At 35.2% G+C, this 23,212-nt stretch overlaps 1 protein-coding gene across 4 annotated transcripts in view; it reads left to right on the top strand.

The window, feature by feature from the left end:
• Usp34 (ubiquitin specific peptidase 34) overlaps positions 1-23,212 on the top strand; it is a 217,367-nt gene that overhangs the window by 185,394 nt on the left and 8,761 nt on the right. For 2 of the 4 annotated variants that reach the window (XM_071601613.1, XM_071601615.1), the window contains 9 exons: positions 923-1,070; positions 6,361-6,995; positions 9,483-9,640; positions 12,678-12,756; positions 14,442-14,568; positions 15,189-15,296; positions 16,674-16,778; positions 16,895-17,019; positions 18,013-18,136. In XM_071601613.1, coding sequence (XP_071457714.1) covers positions 923-1,070; positions 6,361-6,995; positions 9,483-9,640; positions 12,678-12,756; positions 14,442-14,568; positions 15,189-15,296; positions 16,674-16,778; positions 16,895-17,019; positions 18,013-18,136 — 1,609 coding nt within the window. The remainder of the gene's footprint in view (positions 1-922; positions 1,071-6,360; positions 6,996-9,482; positions 9,641-12,677; positions 12,757-14,441; positions 14,569-15,188; positions 15,297-16,673; positions 16,779-16,894; positions 17,020-18,012; positions 18,137-23,212) is intronic. The other 2 variants (XR_011704346.1, XM_071601614.1) reach the window with 2 other exon arrangements.

The following is a 23,212-nucleotide window of genomic DNA, read 5'->3' as shown; positions in this document are numbered from 1 at the left end:
TTTCAGTATTTATTTTTCTGAGGATTTTACTTTTATGATACAGTCTCTACCATCTTAAGTACCAGTTCCTTCTTATTTGAGTGCCCCAAAATAGTTGCTGTAAGTTACATATTCACAAAAGAAAAGGAGTTTTGGTCAGAAGGCTTGGGGAGAACTGAGTTCTTAGCTAGACTCCGAGATGTTTTAAAAATTTCTTGTATAGTCAGAAAGCTTCAGGCAATGTAAAGATGTCATTTTTATACTCTTAAAGATTCCATAAAGGAACTAGATACCCCAGAAATTGAAACCAAGTGTTTTCAGCAGTTGACAGAAATGGTAGAGGAAATCCAACCACTTCTTTTTTTCCAAACATACAGCTGTGGTCACAGATTTTCTCCTTAGTGACTATTGGGAAAGCTGTAGTCCAGGAGTCAGGAAGCCTTTTCTCTATAGGGCCAGGTAGCAACTATTTTAGTGTTTGTGGGCCATACAGTCCCTGTTGGAATGTCTTAGCTTTGCTGTTTTAGCCGAAAATTAGCCATAGACAATAAGTAAATGAATGGGCAAAGCTATATTCCAATGAAATGACATTATATGCAGCCACACAATTTGTCAGATTTCTAAGATTCTTTTCTCCCATTTGGGGGTGGGGGGAGGGGGAATTGCCACAGCAATGTGATTTACTTAACATTTCTCACACAATAGTAATAATAGGTTCCATGGAATAAGGAAAGTAAAGATAAGCTTTATAGAAGTAAAAGTACTTTTAAATAAATTTATAAAAGTAAAGAGCTTTAAAAACATTGGTGAAACTTTCTTTAGGCTCTAGTTTACCAAAAGCTACTTTAGCTCTAAGTGTCTTATGGCATGTATCAAAAGTAAGTAAAAAAGTAACTGTACATTCAATTAACCTTATTTACTGCTCTTGTCATTTTATTTATAGGTGATTGAATACAATCCTTCTCAATGTCTGGATTGGTTGGCAGTACAGACACCCCGAAATAAACTGGCACATAGTTGGGTCTTACAGAATATGGAAAACTGGGTCGAGCGGTTTCTGTTGGCTCACAATTATCCTAGAGTCAGGACTTGTAAGTCAAATGTTCAGAATTTAGCAAACCATTTATCATTATTGTTCATTTTGGATTTTTGTTTCTTTTTATGGTACCTACCATATGCCTATTATATAATACAAAGCTCCTGGAAATGTTGTTCTTAAAGGCTAGCGTTATATTGGTATTGGGACTATGGCAGTATTTTACAAATATCTACAAAATATCTGTAGTGGTTGGGTTTGTGGTGATGTTGGTGGGGTTTTTTGTTTGTTTGTTTGTTTGTTGTTGTTGTTTTTGCTTTTAAGAATAGGACACCTTGACCAGATGTGGTGGCACATGCCTATAATCCTCTGTAGGCTGAGGCAGGAAGATCACAAGTTTGAGGTCACCTGCAGCAATTTAGTGAGACCCTGTCTCAGAAAGGGTAAGGGTATGGCTCAGAGATTAGGCACCTCTTGGATTCAATCCTTAGTACCAAAAAAGAAAGAATGAGAAACCTTGTTCTTTCTCAGGGATATCATCCCTACTACCATTTTTGTTTCCTTGCTTGACAGATTGATGAAGCATGATCAGCTTTAGTGAAGGAAGTAAAAGATCAGAAAATCCTGTCTTAAAAGTGACTTTCCAGGAAGCTAAGAGTAAGGTATTAATAAAGTCAGAAAATACTGACTGGAATTATGAGAGTTAAATGATAAACACCTTTATTGTGCATAAAGTAAATAGAAAATAAAGACCTTGGAAGACAGACAGATACATGAAAAAAAAATTTACAGTAGGAAATTGCTTACAAATATAGAATGTATTCACTTGAATTTAAAGAAATGAAAATCAAAGTAGGTCATATTTGAATTTTTTACTTATTAAAACCCTATTTCCTAGCTGTCTACTGAAAGGGCCTCAAATCAGTGAAACTCAGTTAACAGCAAGCACGCACATCAAGCACCCAGAAGTCAGATTTTAAACACTGTTTCCCAATAAAAGATAGACAAGGGGGTTACCAAAAGGGCACAGAGCTTCTAATAGCTAAAACAGGAACAACTTAAGTAAAAGAGGAAATAACAAAACACTGTTATAACCTAAAGTACAAAATAAATATCCTTGAGTTCATACTGATATAAATACATGGTCAAATAAAGAAAGAAAGAACAAATCCATATAGAATTCCAGAAAATTGATATATACATCCCAGAAACTCCTCATGCCCTGAGTATGAGCTTAGTGACTTAAGAATAAAGCGTGTAGAGATGTGGGAAATAACTGCTACAATGAAGAAAGTTGATAGTCAAAACAGGTTATTAAGATTAACATCACTGGATTCATTACTAAGTTGAGAGTGCATACCTTTGATACATTATGTAATGCTTTATTTTCTGTGATCTTCCTCAAGTTTTTATTCTGAGTCAAACCATGGGTACACATTAAACTGAGTTTAAGGAACATTCTATAATCTGACCAGTAAGTACTACTCAAAACTAGCAACATTATTAAAAATAAGGATGTCTGAGAAATTGTCACAGCCAGGAAGACGTTAAATGGTGATTAATATATACTAGAACTGGGGACATACCTCAGTTGGTAGAGTACTTGCCTCGCCTGCGTAAGGCCCTGGGTTCAATCCCCAGCACCACCAAAAAAAAAAAAAGGTAATCTATCCTAAATGAGATCCGGGAACAAACAAAAGACTATTAGGTAAAACTAGTAAAATGTACATAGTAAGGTGCCAGACTTGTTTCCTCAGTCCCAACAAATATAGCATAATAATAATTGATGTTAACAGTAGAGGAAACTGGGTGAGAGGTGTGGGAATTTTCTTCTACCTATTCTAAAATAAAAGGTTTTATTTGAGGGAAACACCTTGTAGGGAAGAATACACATGGATTGCTCTGCTCATGTTTTTTCTGACAGTTTAGTTGTGATACCTAGCATGACTGCTGGTTGGCATTTGTTTTCTGACCATTGATCATAAAACATATAAAATAAGTATGCTGAACTAAAAGAATTTAACTGGCTTTCAAATTAATATTCATGACAGTACTAAGGAAATGGAAGTTTTGTATATTGCAGTGATATTGTAATGTTGTTACCCCTGCAAAAAGCAATTTAGGTATATATATCATGATTTCTAAAAACGTTATTCCCTTTTTAACTCCATTTCAGGCATTCTAGTGTAAGTAAGATGTTCAAAATATGGATTTCCAGCAATATTCATGATTGTGAAAAATTAAAAACTTCTCAGTTAAGAGCCTGGTGTGGCTGAGTGCAGTGGCACACAACTGTAATCCCAGCGAATTGTAAGGTGGGGGCAGGAGGATTGCAAGTTCTTCAAAGCCAGCCTCAACAATTTAGCGAGAGCTTGTCTCAAAAAATAAAAAGGGTTGGGGACATATCTCAGTTGGTAGAGTTCGTTGGTAAAGTACCCCTGAGTTAAATTCTTGATTGCCAAAAAAAATAGAGCCTCCTGTGGTGGTACATGCCTGTAGTCCCAACTACTTAGGAAGTGAAGGCCCTTTGCAGCTTAGTAAGTCCCTTTCTCAAAATAAAAAGATAGAGGGGCTGGAGCTGTGGCTCAGCAGTAGCGCACTTGCCTGGCATGTGTGAGTCACTGGATTCGATTCTCAGCACCTTGTATGAGTAAATAAAGGTCTATCAACAACTAAAAAAATTTAAAAAATAAAAATAAATAAGTAGAAAGGACTGGAGATGTGACTCAGTTGGTAAAGCACCCTGGGTTCAATCCCCAGTACCCAAAAAAAAAAAAAAAAGCCTAGCAATAAAAGAACAACAACAACAAAAAATACCTGCTCAGTGAGAAACAAATTGCTGTGCACCATTTCTGAATTACAATAGTAATGACTGTGTGGTAATATAAAAGTTTTGTTTTTTTTTTTTTTTTTTTAAATATATGTAACTTGAAAAGGGCGTCCAAGCTGGGTGCAGTGGTGCATGCCTATAATTCCAGTGGCTCAGGAGGCTAAGGCAGGAAGAAATGAGTTCAAAGCCAGCCTCAGCAAAAGCGAGGCTCTGAACAACTCAGTGAGACCCTGTCTCTAAATAAAATACAAAATAGGGCTGGGGATGTGGATCAGTGGTCGAGTGCCCCTGAGTTCAAAGAAGAAAAATAGACAGTAGTTGAAGAGTTGCCACGTAACTATAGAAAATTTGATCTAATAGTTCTATACTATAAGACTAGAATTAGAGACTCTTAGGTTATAGCAAGACAGTCTTTAGCCAGCTGGCCTGCTCTTCAGAATTAACCTTCCTAATTGTTCTGAACAGTAAACTACAAGTTAAAAGTTGTGTTTTCTCCCTAGCAGAATTTGTTTTTCATTTAAAAGCAAATAGCTTTTATAGAAATGAAGGGATGGGCTGGAGCTATAGCTCAGTGGTAGAGCGCTTGCCTAGCACAAGGGATGCACTGGGTTTGATCCTCAGCACCACATAAAAATAAGAGAAATAAAAGTATTGTGTCCATCTGTAGCTAAAAATATAAAAAAGAAAAGAAATGAAGGAATAGTTAAATAATATGACAAAGCAAAGCAAAATTTTAGAATGTAGGTGGTAGGTTCATGGGTCTTCAGTTGAGTTTTCCCCCCCCCCACCCTTTTAGGTGTGTTCAAATTCTCCCCTCTAGGGGATTGAATTGTGGGCCATCATGAAAAATTTTCTTGATAAAATATTAGGGTGAAGTATCAAACTGCCTTCTTAAAACCACAAACTACTTCTCTTAATTGTAGATTTATGCAAAAATTAATCAGGATGATACTACAAGCCAAATTTTTACATTCAAAACATACCAAACTCTACCTTAAAGAATTCGACTAATCAGAAGAACCTACTGGCCCAAAAAGTGTAGAAAATGAAGTATTATACACAAAATTTAATTTGATATAAGTTTGTGAAATAGACTACTATTAATCTTTCTTTATGCAACACTGAGGAGTGAACTCAGGCACACTCTACCACTGAACTACATCACCAGCCCTTTTTTACTTTGTGACAGGGTTTCTTTCTGTTGCCTAGGCTGGCCTTGAACTTGGGATCCTCTTGCCTCAGCCTCCCAAGTAGCTGAGATCACAGGTGTATGCCACCTAGCCTAGAAACTACATTTAATTTTAGAAATGCTAATTTTATTTGCTTTGAAGATATACTTATCAAATTATACATAAAATGGTAAAAAAAATTAGCATATTGAAAAGAGTGTACCCTCATGCATTTGAGTCTTAAGAAGGCTCTTTAGCAAATGTTAGGAACATTAGCCCTGAGCCTAGGTTTAAATCCTACTTTTCCACTAGCTGTGTAATCTAAGGTAGGGTTATGGTTTTAAGCCATGTTGAAAGTGGAGATAGTAAAAACAGTAGCTATCACATAAAGCTATGATGTCACATAGCATATTTCCTCGAAATGTCAACAATTTTTGTTATTGATTGTTACTGTTATTGTCTTCATTATTGTTTCTTAAGGCTAGTCTTCTAGTCTTCACCTCTTTCTCTGTGTGAACTTGGTCTTTGCTCTCAGCAAAGATTCATATTTTCCACTGTAATATCATCTACCTCCACGATGATTGTGAGGATTATATGAGATATTTATAATATTCATAAAGTATCTAACTCAAAGCCTTGCTCATAGAACTGCTTTTATAGGTGGACTCAGCTAATAAGTCATTAATCTCTCAGAATTATAAAATGGGCTTAATGACAGTTTTCAGGTATGTTGAAGGAGGAATTCTTTGGATATGAGGTTAGCCTTAGAAAACTTATTTTCCAAAATTAATGTCCTATATTTAGCTCATACAATTTTATTTGTTACAAAAGACTTTTATATAGACTGCAATCTTTATTACAAATTTTATACCATTATCAGTGAATTATTACAAAATGCCATTATTTTTTAAATAACAAGAATACCAAGACCATAAAACATTAAATGGTTTGAGCATTCAGGAACTTTTTAGTGGGTCTTCTTGCTCTCAAAGCTATGTTCTCTTTATTTAAATCATACTATTCTCTCAGAAGAAATACATGATAAAGTAAGCGGGAAAATTCTGCATCATGGTAAAGCTAATAAACAAAGAGGTTTGAAAAGTGTTCTCTTGATGTTGATTGTTGTTGCCAGTTAAAATACTCAGTGGCAGAATGGAAGGTATCTATTTCTGTCCCCCTTGGGAAATCTTTCTGTGGGGCCAAGTGTAAAGCAGAAAGATATTAAGAGATGTCCCTCTATTTTTATTTTCATTTTTAAAGGGCAGAGTGGCTTTGTGTTTAATGACTGCTCTTCAGTCTATTTTATATCTTATAAGGATCTGACAGTTTTGTTTTACATTTTATAGCTGCAGCTTATCTTCTGGTGTCCCTTATACCAAGCAATTCATTCCGCCAGATGTTCCGGTCAACAAGGTCTTTGCACATCCCAACCCGTGACCTTCCACTCAGTCCAGACACAACAGTAGTCCTGCATCAGGTCTACAACGTGCTCCTTGGTTTGCTCTCAAGAGCCAAACTTTATGTTGATGCTGCTGTTCATGGCACTACAAAGCTAGTGCCCTATTTTAGCTTTATGACTTACTGTTTAATTTCCAAAACTGAGAAGCTGATGTTTTCCACATATTTCATGGATTTGTGGAACCTTTTCCAGCCTAAACTTTCTGAGCCAGCAATAGCTACAAATCACAATAAACAGGCTTTGCTTTCATTTTGGTACAATGTGTGTGCTGACTGTCCAGAGAATATCCGCCTTATTGTTCAGAACCCAGTGGTAACCAAGAACATTGCCTTCAATTACATCCTTGCTGACCATGATGATCAGGATGTGGTGCTTTTTAACCGTGGGATGCTGCCTGCCTACTATGGCATTCTGAGGCTCTGCTGTGAGCAGTCTCCGGCGTTCACACGACAACTAGCTTCTCACCAGAACATCCAGTGGGCCTTTAAGAATCTTACACCACATGCCAGCCAATACCCTGGAGTGAGTAACATTGATACTCTTGTATCTATAGCCTCAAATTGATAAGCAGTATCTTTCTCCTTCTAATGAGGAGTGGCAAAATACAGTCTAACTTTAAAAATTCTTTCTTAATGACTTAACATGTTTGCTTTCTTGAATATACTTATATAATTTTTTATTCTTACGAAATTGATAAATATGTGGATGCTTTCTAAATTGAGTTAAAATTTTTATCTGTGGCAGAACTTACCTTTTTTAAATTTAGACTTTTGAAAATATATCTTTCATATGTGCCTACTGAAAAACCCAGCTTTATGGCACAGTTTTAGGAAAGTAAGTGCTATTTAAAAATTCGATACTCAGGGATTGGGTGTAAGTAGTAGAATGCTTGCCTAGCATGCGTGAGGCACTGGGTTTGAACCTCAGCACCACATAAAAATAAACAAATTCTGTCCATTTACAACTAAAAAAAAAAAATTCAATACTTATAATCAGGCTTTGTGTGCAATACTGAACTGAGCTACATAATCTCATATTAAGCTAGTAGCATTCCCTAGTGCTGTTTCTCAAGCTTACATTGAAATGAATGAAATGATTAAGAAATTCTTCAGAGCTGAGTGTTTTCTGTTACCTTTTTGTTGCTGTCACCAATACACCTGACACATTAGAGGAAGAAAGGTTTATTTGGAGCTCCTGGTTTTGGGTCTTAATCCATAGATAGCAAACTCCACTGCTCTGATCCCACGGTCAGGCAGCATACCATAAGAGAAGGACCCAGCAGAGGAAAGCTGCTGAGCTCATGGAGGGGTCAGAAAGCAGAAAGGCAGAGGGGAAAGGGCCAGGGCCCTCTCCCAGTGACCTACCTCCTCAAGCCACGCCCCATCTTCTTACAGTTACCTCTTAATCACTCCATTCAAACAAGGAAGGACTGACAGCTTTCACAATCCAATCATTTCATATCCCTCCTGTAACAGGAACTTTTGGGAGATATCTCATATCCAGACCATAATTCCAAGTGTGTTGTTATACACTGGTAATCCCAGAGACTTCGGAGCTGAGGCTGGACGATAGCAAGCTCAAGGCCAGCCTCAGCAACTTAGCAAGACTCTGTCTCAAACTAAAAAAAAATTTAAAGGATGGAGGTATAGCTCAGTGGTAGAGATGCCCCTTGGTTAAATCTTCAGTACAAAAAGAGAGAGAGAGAGATTCATCAGGATATAAGTGTATACAGTCTAAATCTTCACAGAATATTTGTAAGTTTCATATTAAAATTCTCCCTTGCATGTAAGACTATTATTCCTAGATATTACTTTTTGGTGTTGTGTGTCTCTATGGTAAACTTTTTTTTTTTTTTTTTCAATTTGTAGATGGACACAATACCTTTTATTTTATTTATTTATTTTTATGTGGTGCTGAGAATCAAACCCAGTACCTCACACATGCTGGGCAACCATGTTCTGCCCACTGAACTACAATCCCAGTAAACTGTTCTTTATAGATGATATACTGCATTGTTTTAGAATCTTTCACCCAGAAAAAAAAAACAACTAATTTCTACTTGAGCTAATTAGAGTGCCTCCAATATAGGAAAGAATGTCAATGTATTTAATATTAAGAAGTTGAAAGTCAAGGGTTTAAGAATGCAGAAGGAGAAGAATGAGAGTCTGTCTAACTCTGAAGGAGCCATGACAGGATTTATGTTTCGGTGGATTTGTCTTTATCACAGGTCATGTGAATAACATTTAATTGCTAAATATGATATGCAGGGTTAACTGTACCTTTGAGCACTAGATGAGTTAGAATGCTATTCTCTCCCATTGTCTCTTGTCCTTGCCATGAGTGAAATGTATCACCTTTTTATTATAGAACTTACCTATTTCATATTTTTTATTAAAATGGTGTTAAGTAAACCTTTGCCATGAAAAATATAAAGCAGGATTTCAGTTCATTGACAAGTATGTATTAGAAGAGCAACCCTTACCCAACATGCATATAAATAGAGTGATATAAGCTATTGATTTTCCTGAAATATTCACTGCATTTTATCCATTGAGAGCTTGAACTAACCATCACTCTAGAAAGATCATTCCAAATGTTGCCACAGAGGGTTCAGAAGCCGTATTAATTCAAGTGTAATTTCACTGTTCAAAATCTTCATGACAAAGCAGTGATGTCTCATTTATTAAAAGGGAACAGGGGACTGAGGTAACCTGTCTCTGGATACATCTTCAAATTTATAAAACTAGTGCTTTAAACAGTATTAACACTAAATATTTACTCTTTATTAACTGTAAGATTTATTGATTTCTTTGGTGCATAATATATTCAATTTTTAAAATAGAATTCATTACTCATTTTATGATGATAAATGTTTCTGAATAGTAGTGTAATCCAATTTGTGTAATTTTAAGAGTTAGCTAATGATCATAACATTCAGAAATGAGAAGCAGACATTGTAATGTGTCATAGGGTTAAAAGATTATCAGATTGTTTATTTGCCTTTTTTAGGCAGTGGAAGAACTATTTAACTTGATGCAGCTGTTCATAGCTCAAAGGCCAGACATGAGAGAAGAAGAATTAGAAGATATCAAACAGTTTAAAAAAACAACCATAAGTTGTTACTTACGTTGCTTAGACGGCCGCTCCTGCTGGACTACTTTAATAAGGTAAAAAAAAGACTTTTTGATGTTGTTTGCTTTGTTTTTTCAAGAGAGGAAATGGGCACTATACTTTTGACAGAGAAGTAATTTACCTTGTTAATAACTAGAAGTTGATTTAATCTTTCAGGTTATTGGTGAAACATTTAGTAACTTCAGAAAGTTTTTAGATTACCTTCCCCCGGAATCAGAAATCTTCTTTTAAAAAGTTTCTCTTTGAAATTGGTTTCTACTTGTGTGTGTATGTTTTTCAGAATCAGAGTCTTAGCTCTAAAAGGAACCTCATAATTTTCTACTTAAAACTTGAATCCTCCTGACAATTTATCCTAACTTATATTTGAGTAGTTCAGTTCTAGAGGTCTCTCAAAACAGGTCTCTCCTTTGTATGAGTCTGATTGTTAATGTTTCATTCTGTTTAGCTCAGATCTCTTTATACCTGACTTTCTTATGGTACGAGTTGGCAAAATTTCTATATGATCAATTGAAAGCTATAGAAGTTATTGAATGCCTACACATTACACTAAGGAACAGCTACACATTGCACTTAATTCCCATTATCCATAGAAATAAAATTTAGGCTAATTTCTTTTTCTTTCTTTCTTTTTTTTTTTTTCCCCCTGGGTATTGAACCTAGGGGGACTTAATCACTAAACCACATCTCCCATGCTTTTATTTTGTTTTTAAATATTTATTTATTAGTTGTAGTTGGACACAATACCTTTGTTTTTATTTATTTTTATGTGGTGCTGATGATCGAACCCAGGACCTCTCAAACGCTAGGCAAGCGTTCTACTGCTGAGCCCCAACCCTTTTTTTTAATTTTGAGACAGGGTCTTGCTAAGTTGCTAAGACTAATGTCAAACTTGCAATTCTTCTGCCTCAGCTCCTGAGTCACTGGGAATACATGCATGTGCCACTGCCCCGTCTAGGCTAATTTCATCAAATACTTCAAATAACAACAAAGCTTCTATATATTACCTCTAACACTTGAAGGTGTGTCATTTATTAGGCACACGTTTTTTTTTGTTGTTGTTGTTTGTTTGTTTGTTTTGTGGTACTAGAAATTGAATCCAGGACATGGCATGTGGTAGGCAAGCATTTGTACCGCTGAGTTACATTCTCCACCCTTTTTATTTTATTTTTTAATTTTATTTTATTTTAAGATAGGGACTTGCTAATATTGTCCACGTTGGCCTTGAACTTTCAGTCCTTCAGCCTCCCAATGAGCTGAGATCATAAGCATGTACCACATTATTCAGTTTAGGCACTTCTTTTTCCTTTGTGGTACTTTGAGAAAATATCACTGTAGTGACACGCCCAAGATAAGATTTTTTTTCAGATTATCTTCCCTCAGAATCAGAAAGCAGAAGGATCACAAATTCAGGAATTTGGCAAGACCTTGTCTCAAAATAAAAAGGACTGGGGATTTGATTCAATGGTAAAGTGCCCCCAGGTTCAATCCCCAGTAAGAAATTATTATCTTTTTTTAATTTTGACATTGGGGTAGGAATATGGCTGTCATAGAACACTTGCCTAACATGCTGAAGGCCCTGGGTTCAGTCCCTAGCACCAGAGGGAAAAATTTTTAGCAGTAATTTGAATACATTGTTTTCTCAAGGTTTAGTACTTAAAGCTTATTTTCTTTTTATTTGGTGGGGGGTGGTACCCAGGATTGAACTCAGGGGTACTCAACCACTGAACCACATCCCCAGCCCTTTTTTGTATTTTTTGAGATAGGGTCTCACTGAGTTGCTCAGCACCTTGCTTTTACTGAGGTTGTCTTTGATCTATTTGTCTTAGCCTCCAAGCTGCTGGAATTTCAGGTGTGCACCACTGCCATTCCCAGCTTGAAGCTTATTTAAAAAAAAAAAAAGATTTTCTTAATTCTTTATTTAAAAACTGAAGCATCATGAAAAAATCTCATGATTTCTAGTTCTTTATAACAGCATTTTCTGGTACCTAATGAAATATGGTCTGTAAGCAAGAGTAATCCAGATACTTTGATAATTTTTTTTTTCTTTTGGTACCAGAGATTGAACTCAGGGGTACTTAACCATGAAGCTATGTCCCTGCCCTTTTTATTTTTTATTCTTTTTTTTTTTTCCTTTTTAGTTTTTGAGGTCTCACTAAGTTGCTGAGGGTGGGTTTGAACTTGAGATTCACCTGCCTCAGCCTCCTGAGCCACTGGGATTATAGGCGTGCTCCACTGCACCCAGCTATAATTTTCATGTAACTTATATTCAAGAACAAAATAGGCTGTTTAGTTTGGTTCTCCCCAGTTTAACTCTTTCTTCCCAATAACCAGCTGATGAGTGCTTTGATAATACAAGTGGGTTTTTAAAATATATTTTAAGTTGGACACAATACCTTTATTTTATTTATTTATTTTTATGTGGTGCTGAGGATCAAACCGAGTGCCTCACACATGCTAGGTAGCGCTCTACTGCTGAGCCATAAATAACCCCAGCCCCACAAGTGTTTTTTTATTATGCAAAACTTTCAATAATTTAAAAGATAAGCCCATTATCAAAATCAACATTGTTTATACTGAAACTTCAAAAATATTCTCATCATACATTTCTTCTGCTATTGTGGATAATTAAGAATTGATTGATTAATACACATTTCTCTAAGTTACTTGGATGCTTTCTTATTTAATGTTATTTCCTTTTACAGCTTGAGTATCTCTTATCCAAAGTTCTTAGGAGCAAAAGTATTTCAAATTTCAGGGTGATTTTTTATTTATTTTTACTATTTGCATAGACATTTTGGTTAAGCATGCCTAATCTAGGAATCTAAAATGTTACAGAACTATAATTTGTTAAGTGTCAATATGATTCTCAAAAACTTTGAGATTTCAGAGTAATTTGGATTTTAAGGTTTGGGATGCTCATCCTGTCTTGTATTACTAAGAAACAAATGTAATATTCTCTTTTCTAGAGATAGGAAAGAAGAAAGCTTAAGTGATAATTTTACTTCTTTTTCATCACCCAAGTGGTTTGTTTTGATTCAGAATTCTCAAACTGGACCTTATGTATTCTTCTAGTGCCTTCAGAATACTATTAGAATCTGATGAAGACAGACTTCTTGTTGTATTTAATCGAGGGTTGATCCTGATGACTGAGGTAAATCTTTTATTGGATTTTACTGTGGATTTATCTTATTTTAATGTTCTCACCAAAGATTTCTTGTTTTATGGATACAGTTTATTTAGATTGTTACAAGTAACAAGATTTCAGTTATTTAGATTAGCAATTGCTGATTTATATTCCAAAAATAATCAGGTTACAATTTTTAGGGTACTGTTTCTTTTCTGTATTAATTCCATACCTTTCTTCTCTTTTGTATCAGAACAACCATTTGAAATAGACTAATTGTATTCATTTCATTTGTAAGAATACAAACTAATTTCGTATTATTATTAAATTTATATTATCATTATTAAAGGTCACATACTGTTTCCCAAGAACCCACTTATTTGATGCAGTTCAGAAACTAAGATTAGCATCATCAGAGGAAGCCAGTAAGATTGTTACAAGTGAAAAAATCATGTCATTCTTTCCATAATTCTTTATAATAAAGAGTGAGATGGTTTTAAAGACACCAGAGGTGCATCGTACCTTTTCTCATAATGGAAATAAGAAAACAGTACATGCCAAGAGTACCATGAGAATTGAGAAGTAAGATTGTTTTTGCAGTTAAAGGTATTACAGAATAGGAAACAAGCACGTTTGAAACTGCTCTTTGAAGCATTTGGACTTGGAAAGGTAAGTTAGGGAGCCAGTTAGATAAATGGCATCATAAACACAGAGTCAAAGAAATATTGGCTCTGGTTGAGGAATGCCAAGTGTTTCTGTTTTAATTAAAAGAAAAGGAATGTAAAGAGGAGTAAGGATAATTTCATTTGTTCAGCAGATGTTTGAATGTTTACTTTGTGTCAAGTACTGTGCTAGACACTAGAGATATAGCAGTTCATACTTTACAGTTTATAAGATAAATATTGTACATAATTTGCCATATTCAGCTCAGCATTTTGATCTTTGAATTGTGAATAGTATATAGACTTTGACCATTAAAGAGGACTAGAAGATGATGCTTCATTATAAAATGAAGTAGGGGAAAAATGGATTTATTTGAGCTAATATAATTAAAGGAATTAAAAGACTTGACAGTACAGTTTAAGGAATTGAATTCCTACCTTTTGGAGTTCTTTCACCTCCTTTCAGTCCTGCTACAACTGTGGCTAATAGCCATTCACATTGTCTTTCAACAGAGGCCTTGGGAAGTTAGTTAAATCAGTTGTCTGTTCTCCCTAATCTTCCTCTTGTTGCTGCTGCTTTAATACTGGGGATTGAACTCGGGCATTTTACCACTGAGCTACATCCCTAGCCTTTTGTATTTTTTATTTTAAGACAGGCCCTCACTAAGTTGCTAAATCTGGTCTTCAATTTGGCAGTCCCTCTGCCTCAACCTCCAGAATCACTGGGATTATAGATGTGCACCACTGTGCCTGGCTGCTTTGTAATTTCTGTGGCTTGCAGTCTTAGATTTTTTGTTTGTTTAAGAAATATAAATTAAATTATTGCTTTAGTCCAAAATTGTAAGCTATCTGAGCTCTGAAGGTGAGGACTATTCATATATGTTAAAGGGGCTAACTGTAAGAGATTTTCTTGAATATTTGCTTTGCACACATGTGCATACATACAGTCTAATTCTGAAAACATCTGTCAGAGAGAATGAGCACTACCATCTTGTGGCTCAATAAAGTAAAAATGAAATTAAGTCTTCAATCTTTTTAAATTACTTGTAGTCTTTCAACACATTGCACATGATGTATCATGAAGCTACAGCTTGCCATGTGACTGGAGACTTAGTAGAACTTCTGTCAATATTCCTTTCGGTTTTGAAGTCTACACGCCCATATCTTCAGAGAAAAGGTTTGGTCATTCCTACTTCTTATTTTTGTTACTGCTACTATTAAAGAAAGATAAGATTTTGAAATTGCAGGCCCTAGAGAAATTGTCTTTAACCTCTAGTTTATGCACAAAAGATGGGGCCTAAAGAACTAACATCCTGATGTGAAGCTGGAATGCTCCCAGGTTTTTTCTTTATGAATGCCTGAAAAATAGATGGGCACATTATAAAGTGTCAAGGTTCAGGAGACTGGAAAACATTTCTAATCACAGTAACAAGTTGTATTTTTTAAAGTTCTCCAGCTGGAAATTTCCATGGCTCAGATTAGATCATTTTTAGTTTCAAGAGAAATTACTCTAAAACATAACTCATGTCCCTATAACATAGTTGAATATGGAACTTTATATATTCCTAGAAAGTGGGACATATTCATCACTGAACTATGTACTATTTATTAGAAATCTAGCAGATTTAATAATAGTAGTAGCCATCTTATTAAAATGATCACTTAGCTTTCACCAAAGATGTTTTTATTTAATTAATTTGGATCTCTTAGAGTTATCATTCTATCAATATTATAGGGGAAAATGTGAGGAATTGTGGTCTCTCAAAAGCATATTTATGTATGCTTTTATATTTGCAGATGTGAAACAAGCATTAATCCAGTGGCAGGAGCGAATTGAATTTGCCCATAAACTGTTAACTCTTCTTAATTCCTATAGCCCTCCAGAACTAAGAAATGCCTGTATAGGTAAGTTACCTAAAAAATACACTTAAGTAAAAGCCTAGTAGAAGAATGTTTTTGAGTTTTTTAATAAGATGTGTTGTTAGGTCTCTGTTTGGAAGGCATTTACACTTTTTTGTGTAGTTCATACTAGCTAACAGGTCCTAAAAAAATCAAGTTCTGTTTGTTATCCCCATGTGGTAGTGAACAGATCACTCAGTACATCTGGGTTCTTTCACCTTCGTTTATATGTAAGTTTCTCACAGCTCTTCCTCTGATCTTCTGATCCTTTGTAAGCAAAGTGAAATCATGTCGAGTTTATGAGGTGGAAGTGACATTGTAAAGGATTGGGATGGTCATTTCACTATGAATTCTTTTGCCTAAAGATAACTCTCTGTAACTATTTTTAGGTTCTGAGTATTTCACCTTTTTATGCATTATATATTTATTATAAAATAATAATTAGTGGTTATTAAAAGATATCCCCTTGTTTTGAATTTAAAACCTTAGAAACCTCTTAATATCATTATGTTTAGAAACTATTACTGTTTGTTTACAATAGAATCACATATCTCAGGTTCATGTGTGAGCAGTCTTGATGTTCATGTAATTCCTGGCCTTCTCTTTCTATACTTCTGCAGTAAAAGAGGAAAGGCACATAGCCTTTCTGGTGCCTTTACTTATCACCATAGTTTCTGGTAATGGTGCCTGATCACCAGAAACTGCCAGTAGCCTGTCTTCATGAACTTGATTCTTCTAGGATTAGAGGGTAAAAATAAGTCCCCTTCATATAAAACTTTAATATAAAAGTTATGGATTATCAGTTACCCCTCAGATCCAAAGAACTTTGAATTTTAGGTCCTTCCTAAGCTGTTGTAGTTGATTTTATAAAGACACATAATCAGTGTGCATTAAATATTTCTCACAGTACTTCTCTATGAAGGTTTTCTTGCTGAAATAAAATACTAATATGTAGTGCTATAAACTTTTGTTTCTAAGACTGGGCTTTCTGGCACATGCTTATAATCCCAGCTCCTGGGTAGGCTGAAGTGGGAGGATTGCAAGATCCAAGGCAGCCTAGACAATTGAGCAAGACCCTGTCTCACAGTAGAAATTTTTAAAAGGACTAGGGATATAGCTGAGTAGTAGAGCACTTGCCTACCATGCATAAGGCCCTGGGTTCAGTCCCCAGTATTACAAAAAAACTTTCTAAATAATGGCCCTATTTTGTGGTTCCTTATTCTCCTTATCCAGATTTGATTGAGCATCAGACAGAATTTTTCCCAGTGTCAGGAGATAAAACCATTTGTAATCCTGCAACGCTGTCAGAATTTATGAGTTTGAAATTAGCAGGAAGATAAAATTCCAGTGTTTTAATACATAAACTTGTGTTTTAATTTTCAGATGTCCTCAAGGAACTTGTGCTTTTGAGTCCCCATGATTTTCTACATACTCTGGTTCCATTTCTACAACACAACCATTGTACTTACCATCATAGTAACATACCAAGTACGTATTCATCTAGCTCAGTACTTGAATATGGTTGGTATTTAATCATTCTGCACACTGAAGCTTGGAGATTTATTTTTTCCATTTATTCTTATTGTACACTTTTAATATCTTAGTGTCTCTTGGACCTTATTTCCCTTGTCGAGAAAATATCAAGCTAATAGGAGGGAAAAGCAATATTCGGCCTCCGCGCCCTGAACTCAATATGTGCCTCTTGCCCACAATGGTGGAAACCAGTAAGGTATGTTGGGATGCCAGGAAAATCATGTTTCTGTAGTTCAAAGTAATTTGAAATTTTCCCCCTGGCAGTTATGAGTACATTAGACTTTAGTGGTCATGTTATGGCTCCTAAGAAAATTAGTCTCATTTGGACTTTTTCCTTTAAATGCTCAAAATGTTGGTTGAATATTTGCAAAATTAACAGTAAGCACAAATAAGAAGTTCCCTTACCCTAAAGAGCTTAATAGTAAGTCTTAGTATTTGTCACTAGGCTAAATTTTAACTGGGTCATACATCTAAATCTGAAAAGTTAGGTACTTATTATTTTTAATTTTGGCCATATAATCAAGACTTCTTTTACTGCCCTTAAATCACATTCTTCTTCACCTATGCATAATATCATTGATTGATAGATTTGTCATTAATTTTAGCCCGGTTCCTGTCCTTCTAAAGCTTATTCTAAAATAAGGCCAATTCTAAATCATAGAGCCAAGGTACATTGACACGAGATAATTTATCTTAGTTTTAGTATTTTTTAAACACTTTTCCCCCTTTATCTTTCTTCACTTACACTTCATTTACATCCTGTCTTGCCAACCCCCTTTGGATCTTAAGTATACTTGAGAAATTCTCATAAGATAAAATATTAAAAACAATTAACACTGTTATCCTTACAGAAGTAACTCAGATCTCTTTCAAAAATCTAATTTAATCCATTCTTCTTGATGATATGTCTGTAGAACTAAAGTGTCACATGTTAAAATCTTAGAGTAATTTACTTTATTAAAGTATATAGAAATAACGGGTAATTTTAATCAGTAGCATTTGCACACTGAAAATAAACTTATGAGGACTAAGATCTTAACATTACTAGAAATTTGGAACTTAAAATTAGGTTCTTTAGAATTTAAAGATTTAATCAGATTTTTAGTTAAACTTATTACATTTGCACAAAAATGCTCTTTAATTTATTATACAATTTAAGTGCAACCATTTTATCATCTTTAACCTTCAGGGCAAAGATGACGTTTATGATCGTATGCTGCTAGACTACTTCTTTTCTTATCATCAATTCATCCATCTATTATGCCGAGTTGCAATCAACTGTGAAAAATTTACTGAAACATTAGTTAAGCTGAGTAAGTATAAAAGATGAGCAGTAAATTCCACTGAATTATTTTAAGCCCCTAGCCATTCAGGAAGGGGAGAGAAAATATGAGACAATTCTTTTTTTCTTTTTTAAAGTGAATGTTTAAAAATATTAATTAGTATTTTTGGGAACATTTTAATTTTTATTAAGAAAACACCAACTTACTGGTTTCCATTGAATAGTTTCACCCACAGTTTCAGCTGGCCTATAAGGAGGGTGGAATAGGGCTGATCACTTTTCTATATAGAAGCCCAAGTCCTCCATCATCTGCCCAGCAGAACTTAAAAACAAAAGCAAAACAACAACAAAAAAAAAACTGCTCTGCCTAGGGAGGACAGGCTTAGAGATGGACTTCCCCAGCCCTGGTCTTGAGGGTAAGATGAGATCTATAGTGCCAGCTGTGCTTGGAGCTGGCAGTGCAGAAACAAGCTGTGTGGGCCTGCCAGCGTGAAGCAGAGGTGCATATATGAGTAATTAGGAGGTAAGTCTCATAAAATAGGTGAGTGAGAAGAAGAGAAATTTGAAAGGGGAAATAATAGAAATATCAAACAAAACCATCAAGGAATTATGTAGGGAGAGAAAAACCGTTTCAAATTTTTTAATAGTAACATTGTCTCTTCAAGGATGTGCCCAAGAGTGTTAAGAATACTGTTTCCTTCGGGTGACTTTCCTCTAGGTCTTTAGAAGACATGTAGCCCAGAGGCTATCAAAATATCTCAGTTGGGAGAGTATTAGACTGAAGACGACACATAGCCCTCCTTCAGATGTCACTTACTTCAGAACCAACAGAGTTCTGGGGCTTTGCGTGCTCTATCCCCTGACTTTATTAGGGATGACCCAGGGTTCTCTCCAGTGTTCTATAGTTTTATTTTAGAGGATGGGAAATAAAATATTCATGGAACCACCACTTAGATCAAGAAATAGACTGTTACCATACCCTAGAAGTGGTACCTCTTGTGCTTCATCTCAACCACAACTTCATATGGCAAAGATTTTGATTCATTTTAGGCAGGGCAAAAGATGTGATCCTGGGCTGGGTATATAGCTCAGTTGGTAGAGTGCTTGCCTTGCAAGCACAAGGCCCTGGGTCCGATCCCTAGCAACACACACAAAAACACACAAAGTGCTCCTGTCTTAGATTTTCATTATCCAAGAAGAAAATAATAACAGCTCTCAGGGACAATTCCTCTTCAAAAAAAGCCACCTTTTATTGGTAAGTGATGAGCCCATATTCAGATTCAAAGGATTGTTTCTTCCACATCTTATCATTAGCTACTTGATATATATGTGGGTCTGAAATGCCAAGATGTGAGGGGCAAGGATTCCCTCAGATTGGCTATTTTAGGATTATGTACCTGTGTTGTAACACTTGATAAAAGACTAAAACCTAGCGATGGTAATGACTAAGTATGAAAAAATATCTAGTTCTAGGAGTTAAGCTTTGGTTCTAGGTAAAGACAGGAACAAAGAAAGAAACTCACTTTTGAAAAAGTTCCTGGTGATTGTGTTCATATAATTTATAGCAAAAATTGTTAGGAACTATTCTAGCTACTTAAACAGCTTTAACCAGCTTTGAACAGCTTTGCTATCTTCCACATCAACACAAATGCACTTTTAGGGAAATTAAAAATAGAGGGGGGAGGGAAAAGAGGTACATCTTCCCTATAATATATATATAGAGAGAGAGTCAGCTTTTGTGTTCATGATATTTTAAATCTCACATCACTCTTAACTGTGAAGCAAGCTGCCTTAGTGTTCTCTGTATATAGCAGTGCTGTTTTATGGGAACTTCTATGAGGATGGATTTTTCTCTAACTGCATTCCTGTCTATAACATGATAGCCACTAGTTACATGTGAGTGTTGAGAACTTGATATATAACTATGGGACTAAATTTTAATTTTTTAAAATTATAACCAAATTAAAGTGCTAAATGTGGCTGGTGGCAAAGCACTAGATATAAACCAAAACCTTTATAATTGAGCAGGATAGCTGGGTGTGGTGGCGCACACCTATAATCCCAGTGGTTTGGGAAGCTGAGGCAGGAGGATTCCTGAGTTCAAAGCCAGCCTCAGCAAAAGTGAGGTGCTAAGCAACTCAGTGAGACCCTGTCTCTAAATAAAATACAAAATAGGGCTGGGGATGTGGCTCAGTGGTGGAGTGCCCCTGAGTTCAATCCCTAGTACACTAAATAAATAAATAGAGTGGGATGAAAATTTCCTTGGTTACATCTTTTATCTTTGTAACATGATTCCTATTTTTAGTCCATAAACATAAATGCGAGAAATAATATTTAGTAATGAGAGATGGAAAGAGGATGAGTTTAAATTGATTTGAACCTCACTTGCTCAAACCTTGACATTAAATAGTCCAAAGGCCAGAATATTAAAATATTTTGACTATAGATGAGATTGTCTGAAATTGGATTGCTAATGATTTTCAATTTTGAGGAAAAATCTTTCTGGTGGTTTTTATATTGGTAACTGAACAAATTTTAAGATTTATTAGAGTATAAAAGGGAATTATTAATAATTATATATTAGAATTGCAGAAAAGTGTAGAGCTGTAGGTACTAAATAGTAGAAAAAAAAGGGTTGGGGGGAATGTTGTGGTACTTTTCAAGTGAAGACAATCCAAGATGGGGTTAGAAAAGACAGAGAAGTCAGGAGAGAATTTAGGGAAGTGAGCAAAGCTGCTAACAACCATCGGAAAGCACAATGTGTGCTTTCTGATACTTGAAAATAGCATAAGTAGCCAGAAAGTTTCTGAAAAAGAGTAACAATAAAGAGCACTGGCACCGCTGATTTCTAAAATACTTATTAAAGGTACAGTAATATTTTATGGCTTAATTCCTATAACAGATTATAATTTAAAACAGTGTTTTGTTTTAAAGGTACATGTATCACTCAAAGACATGTCTCCCACCACTTTTATTCATTTTTTTTGTTTATCCTTTTTGCAAATACATTTTCTCCCCTTTCTTAAAGAAAAGTAAAACCATGTGGTACAGGTATAGAGATAGGCAGAACAGTGGAAAACAGCTCTAAAAAACTTAAGGATTTGGTAGATCCTAAAGATATCAAATTAGTAGAAAATGGGTGGTATTGAGATCTTTGGATAGCTCCTGGGCAGAGGTGGGGAGTGGGGAATGCAAGTCTTTTAATACTTTACTCATTGGACCAAAATAAACTCCAGGAAGATTAAAGATTTCCTTGCGGAAAAAAAATCTTTGGAATATTTAAAACATGAGATCATGCTGATAACACCTTGAGAGTTAAAAGGCCATAATAGCAGGACATAAAACCCAGAAACAATAAAACAAGAAAATGAAAAATTTTAATACATAAAAATGCAAACTGCTGCATGGTTTAAAATGCCATAAGTTGGATTAATATATACACACTAATGGGAAAGTGTTTGCATACTGTCAGATAATAAGAGATATAATGGAATGTGGCAATTTGGGGATGAAATTTGGCATTATGAATTAAAGTTTAGGATATTCTTGCCTTTAACCCAGCAACACAAGATACAGGAATCCATCCTACCCTACTCCTAAAATTGTCAAACAAACATACAGAGGTTGTTGGTTGTTTTCACTTTGTAGTGGGTGAAAACTGGCAACAACCCAAATGTTCTCCAGTGGGATTTTAGTTAAGTAAAACCATAGTCCATCTGTTTTGTATAGACTTCTAACAACGTAGGAAAGTTCCTTGAATTACATGGAAAAAAATTTTGCTTTTAAAATGGACGGGGTAGGTATAGCTGTATGGCTCATTGGTTGAGCATGGCTGTAGGTTTATCCCCAGCACCACAAGAATAAAAGAAAACAGTGTGCAGAATATAATCACATTCTTGTAAATAAAGGTATGGAAATCACTTTTTGAGCATGCACAGGGGAAAAAGGATAATACCTATAGTTTGTAAGAATACAATTATGCTTTTATTTTCTACGTTAAATGTAGCTGTAAGGGTTTAAATTCCTTATAATACTCATACATTGTTTTGGAATTAGAAAAAAATATTTGAAGTAATATGGAAAACTCATATTGCAGACTTCAAATCATACCCCTCACTTTTTTTTTTTTTTAAGGTTTCCTAGTTTTTTTAAGTTTTTCCATGTAAAAGCAGCAATGGGATGGTCAAATAAATCCTTAGATTTCATTATTGTTTAATTAAATTTTCATTTGCAGGAACAAAACAAAGACTTTTATTACTTTTGGTATTGACTTTTTTTTGAAAAATTTTCTTAAGACATTAATGAAAGTTAAACTGATTTTGCAAGTAACTGATACACTTTGAAAATTCAAAAACTCATCAGTAGAATTAAAAAATGAGTATAATTGGCAGAAGTAAGCAGTTTAAAAATCTTATAGAAAACACAGCTCTGATTCATGCTGCTTCTTTTCAGGGTATTAGGGTAGTATTGACTAGGGAAATGACTGGTTTGCTGCTTCCCAAAAGGCTTCAAAGGGTAAATATACTCCAGGCATCCATTGCAGATCAGAAGTCATCTTGTGCCAGCCCACAAAAAGCAAATCCATTTATGCTAGGCTGATAGGCAGTAATCACATTTAAGAAACATTTATAACTCCAAAGTTTGTTGCCATTTTTTTATTTTGCAAGGGAAAATCTGACATAGGGATCAGAATCTTCGGTACATATTAGGACCATCAGATTGATTGATTGAAAGATTTTAAATTTTTTTTTTTTTTGGTACTGGGAATTTAACCCAGAGATGCTCTACCACTGAGTAAAATCACCAGCCCTTTTTATTTTTTATTTTGAGACAGGGTCTCACCACGTTGCCCAGGCTGCCCTTGGGATTCTCCTGCCTCAGCCTCCTGAGTAGCTTGAGATTACAAATGTGAGCCACCATGCCTGGCCTGATTTTTTTCAGTAACCTATAAGGGAAGCCAGATAAATAGTAGTTTGCTTAGTGGGTATTAAGACAGAACAAAGGGATCAAATATGTGGCATTTCTAGGCTAATGTCTTGATTCAGTCTTTTGAAAAAGCCACCCCCTTCTCCCTAATAATGTATGGATGGTATAAATGCTCCTAGAA

Source organism: Marmota flaviventris, chromosome 14 (genome assembly GCF_047511675.1).
Source record: "Marmota flaviventris isolate mMarFla1 chromosome 14, mMarFla1.hap1, whole genome shotgun sequence".
NCBI lineage: Eukaryota > Metazoa > Chordata > Mammalia > Rodentia > Sciuridae > Marmota > Marmota flaviventris.
This window is presented reverse-complemented; position numbering and strand designations above follow the sequence as displayed.